We start from the raw sequence: 5283 nt of genomic DNA, 5'->3' as shown, positions 1-5283 counted from the left end.
ACAAAACGCGTCTGCGCCAATCACGTCTCAGCTGATCAACTGTGAGGGAAGCCAGACACCACAACAAACGCTTCGTATAGCCCGCCATTGGAGAACGTTTCAAAATAAAAGCTTTTCAGAAAATGTGGAGCCCCTTTCATTTCTTGAAACTAAAAGTCCCACTATTTCTGAAGGGACGTCACGGAAAAAGTGTATATATACATTTAATATATGATATTATACACGATAGATAGATAGATAGGTAGGTGGGTGGATGGATGGATGGATGGATTGGATGGATGGATGGATGGATGGATGGATGGATGGATAGATAGATAGATAGATAGATAGATAGATAGATAGACTGACAGACAGACTGACAGACAGACAGACAGACAGACAGACAGACAGATAGATAGACAGACAGACAGACAGATAGAACGACAGACAGACAGACAGACAGACAGACAGACAGACAGACAGACAGACAGACAGACAGACAGACAGATAGATAGATAGATAGATAGATAGATAGATAGATAGATAGATAGAGTTGCACACAGAAACACAGTGTTCTGTTATAATATAGTAATGCAATGTTAATTTATTAGAAGCCAGACACCACAAAGCCCGCCATTGGAGAACGTTTCAAAATGAAAGCTTTTCAGAGTTCAAAAAATGTAGAGCTCCTTTCATTTCTTCAAAATAAAAGTCCCACTATTTCTGAAGGGACGTCACGGAAAAATTATATATATAGATTTAATATATTATATTATACACTGTAGACAGACAGAGAGAGAGACAGAGAGAGATAGATAGATAGATAGATAGATAGATAGATAGATAGATAGATAGATAGATAGATAGATAGATAGATAGATAGATAGATAGATAGAGTTGCACACAGAAACACAGTGTTCTGTTATATCTTTATAACTAGATCACTAGATCACTTGGGGTTCATCTTGGCAAATGGTTGAGATGTTGTGTTGTGGTGGGTGTGTGTGTGTGTGTGTGCGTGAGTGAGTGTGTGCGTGAGCAAGTTTACAGCTGTAAATCACAAATTCAAATCTTACTTCTTTGTCTCCTTACTTGTCTTAACACCTCCTCACATTCCTGAAGGTTACTGTATCTGAAAGCATAGGAGTTGGCATGACAATGAGGTATGTACTCATATTGAGTAATTGTGAGTGACTGCATTGGTATTTTCCCTCAAGCAGCGAAAATATATATATATGATACTTAAGCAATATCACAGGAGCAAGAGTGTGATATGGCCCTACATCAGCACTGCTGTTATTCGGCTGCAGGTCGAGTGCTGTAGGTAATCTCAGCAGTGCTGATGTAGGGCCATATAGCATGATTGCGAGTGTGATATTGCTTATATACAACAGTTCAATGAACCAGTACATATAAAAAAAATATGGAAAAACTGAGTAGTCAAAAAAACGCATTTGTGTATGGAACTACTTTATTACGCGACCGATCAGAATCTGCCGTTGCTGGTTCAAAACAAATGATGCGTCCAAGCCTCCATTAGTAATTCAAAATGTTCACTTCAGAAATAGTATCAGGGCTTGTGCTGTTTCTAACAAGTCATTGGATAAACAAGGATAGATGGATGGATGTGTGTGTTTGTCTGTGTGTGTGTGTGTGTGTGTGTGTGTGTGTGTGAGTGAGAGAGAGAGAGAGAGAGAGAGCGTGCGCGATCACCTGTTGCCACACCCAATCATAGATGCTTACAGCTTTCTCAAGGGAATATAGACGTCCAAGCGGGGTATTCCTCTCTATTTCGGGGTAGCCGGTGCGCAAATGTCATTCACTATAGAAACAGCGCTGTCCTCCGCCATTTTAAACAGTATCCAATGTGGAAACTCAGAGCGCTGTTCTATGTAAACAATGACTAACGGACTCACTTTACGTCACCAACTCATATTACACACAAAAATTAGCATTTGCCACCACCTGCTGGCTAACATATATAATTAAAAAATAAAGACAGTAACTCCTAACACATATGCACTATGCTTACACTTTAGTTTAGAACAGCACGAACACAAGCGGAGTGATACACACACAGTCTGAGTGCTGATGATGTCACACCATCGGTGCTCATGGAACGTCTCTCGTCCAATCAGATTCGAGGACCGGAACTAACTGTGGTATATATGATAATAAAAGAAAAAACACCTGACAAGTGATTAGCATATTAAGAAAACAAGTGAGAAAAAGAACACTTTCCTTTCCTCGGATATTTAAGGCTAAATTAATCGAAAACATTATGGGTTTAGAATTATAATTTTTTCAGTATCAGGACAATGCTGCCTGACAAGCATGGTGATAAATATTTGGTTACTTGATAGCACTTAAATACATCACCCAGACATTTATTTGATGTGTGTGTTTACATTTGTAAGACGTATTTTTTTAGGCTGTTTGCTCATCTGCAAATGATTTTGAATGTTTGTTAATCTGATCTTTAAAATGAGATGCTTTCCAGAACAATAAAAAAAGTACATTATCCTAAACATCTTAGAGACATGTGTGTGCTATCTGGGGAGAAGTAAACTAATTACATTTGAAATCGAACTATTTTCAAAAAGTATTTCAACATCAAGCAGTGTCTGTGTACATGAGAAAGAGAGAGACAGGAAGAAAAACAATGATCTAGTTAGTCGCAGTCCACTGGCACTTTTGTCTTTAAGCCCGGGTTAGTTCTACATTTTGGAAAGTAATCCATACTGCATGCTCTCTATTTTCCAAACTGCAGAATATAAGTGAAGTTATCAAAACAATGAAATTCCACAAATATAGGCACGGTAAATTCTGCAATGACCAACAGATGTCAAACCTATCTTCTCCGTCCTGCCACCACTCATTCATTAAAAAACAACAATAATCAAAAATGTTGTTTTGTAAAGAAATTTATTAGTAGTCACAATTGATATTTGTCCACAAAACTAACTTCAAGGATTCAAGATAAATGCAAAAGCATTAGCATTCTCTATGCATATAGTAAAGGGTGTATAGACAAGCTTTGCCTCGTTCAACAAGGCATTATATAACATTTCCTTGTTCACAAACAGACATACACAGACACACACTGAACACTGCCCAGGCAGTATATTACAACCTTTTCTTTCTAGGGCATTCAAATGTCTCTGCATTTGTATTCAGTATAAAAGGTGCTGGTTCTGTCCAACCGATTTAAGCTGGATCAACCAGAACTGGCTGGATCTTTAAAAACTGTTTGCCCTCCTTTTGGCAGTTCCTAAAGCAAACCTAAAGACATCTGATTTGACGTCTTATTAAAAATAAGCTATTTTACCCAATATTTGTGTATGTTGAGTCATTATCATGCTTATAAGAGTATTGCGTTGTTAGCTTAGCAAAATCCTATTGTGAACCACGTCAACTGTGAACACTATTTTGTGTGGTGCACATCCTGCTCAAGGTTGCTGCCTATATAGGAGACTAATCATACTGTGAATCTGACAAAACAAGATGAAAAGTTCTGCTGTTGAAATCGGTCTGCGCATACAGAAATTAGAAACACTGCCCCCTGTGGTCGAAGCTGGAAGTGTCGTTGAGGTGAAATGTCCACAGGGTGGCGCCAAAAGCGAGTTTTATATTCTCCCCTTTTTTGCCCCAATTTGGAAAGCCCAATTGCCAATGCACTCTAAGTCCTCATGTTGGCGTAGTGACTCACCTCAAGCTGGGTGGCGTAGGACGAGTCTCAGTTGCCTCCGCGTCTGAGACCGTCAACCCGCACATCTTATCACGTGGCTTTTTGAACGCGTTAGTACGGAGATATCGCGCGTGTGGAGGCTTCACGGCATCCACGCACAACTCACCACGCACCCCACTGAGAGCGAACCACATTATAGCAACAATGAGGAGGTTACCACATGTGACACTACCCTCCCTAGCAACCGGGGCAATTTGGTTGCTTAGGAGACCTGGCTGGAATCACTCAGCACGGGATTCGAACTCCTGGGGTGGTAGTCAGCATCTTTACTCACTGAGCTACCCAGGCCACCACAAGTTGTATTTTTAGTTATAAATAATTCAATACATTCAACAGGAATGCATATTTTATTAACCCTACGACCTAACCCAAATGCAAACAAGCATTCGGAAGTGGCATGTCAATATATTGTGTGATCATGTTGTATCTGGAGTTTTCCAAATGCAACTATCTATGTAGGCAGTAACCATTTATGCATTTGCTGGTGCTTTTTTCCACAGCAACTTACAGTAGAGTCAAGCTATGAATTTGAGATGTTTCCCTGGGAACCAACCTACGATCTTGGCCTTGGTAGTGCCATGTTAGTTCTAGTTAGCTCCTGTTTTGATTAAGATTTAAGCAGAAATGCTAAGTGCATGTCCTTTGCACGTAAGGAAGTAGTGTTTCGTTCCAACAGTCCTGGACATGACAACAAAGAGAAATGGATCCAGAGCGCTATGCAGGCAACACATGCACACAGTCACACTAAAGTAAATGTAGAAATTCTCGGTCATACTTGTAGACAGCAGCACGTAATGCAAAAAATGAAAGCAGCTACTTGGACCAAAGCAAACGATGAAGATAATGAAGTTCAATGTGCTAGCTCTGATATAGAGGGCCCAGTCGCGGTGTGAGCGATTCAGGTGCCACACTATGGAAGCGTAACACGCTACTGTCACCACTAGGGGAAGAAAGAAGCCAACGCAGGTAAGGCCGAGGTTGTAGTAGACAAGCCATTGGTAATAGTCTAAATTGGCGGGAAGAACATCACGGCATGTGACGATTCCAAGGTGTGCGATGCGGTAGCTCTGTCGCACTATGATCTCTGGTAAAATGCCGATAATAAATACGATCCAAACTGCTACGCAACTCCATGCAGTGAAGGACCGCTTTGGCAAGCTCTTATACAGGAATGGGTGAACAATGGCTAAGTAGCGCTTGATGCTAATGCATGCTAGCGTGTATGCTGAGCAGTAGAGGTTGCCGTAGAAACAGGCGGTAGTGATGCGGCAAGCGGTTTCGCCGAATATCCAATGGTTGCCGCTGAGGTGATAGTGTGCCTTTAGCAACAGGCTAAGCAAAAGTAGCAAGTCAGACACCGCTAAGCTACAATACAAAATGGCCGACGAAATGGTCCTCACTTTGGCTCCAACAGCAACCAAAATGGCAATATTGGCGGGAATCCCAATGACGATGGCAATGATGTAGACAGCTGGGATGAACCACTTGCTAAGAGGACCCCTGAGGTACGTTGCCGTGTTGTTACTACGCAACTCCACTTCTATAGCAACCATGGG

The 5283-nt window shown here is 41.1% G+C and overlaps 1 protein-coding gene across 1 annotated transcript in view; it reads right to left on the bottom strand.

The window, feature by feature from the left end:
* Nucleotides 1–2902: 2902 nt before the first annotated feature.
* Nucleotides 2903–5283, bottom strand: part of LOC127629065 (proteinase-activated receptor 3-like) — a 3932-nt gene continuing 1551 nt past the window's right edge. The window contains exon 2 of the mRNA XM_052106103.1: nt 2903–5283. This exon is cut by the window's right edge and continues 137 nt beyond it. Coding sequence (XP_051962063.1) covers nt 4342–5283 — 942 coding nt within the window. The 3' untranslated portion in view covers nt 2903–4341.

This window comes from Xyrauchen texanus, chromosome 35 (genome assembly GCF_025860055.1).
Source record: "Xyrauchen texanus isolate HMW12.3.18 chromosome 35, RBS_HiC_50CHRs, whole genome shotgun sequence".
Lineage (NCBI taxonomy): Eukaryota > Metazoa > Chordata > Actinopteri > Cypriniformes > Catostomidae > Xyrauchen > Xyrauchen texanus.
Note: the sequence above shows the minus strand (reverse complement) of the source record. Positions and strands in the feature narration are given on the sequence as shown.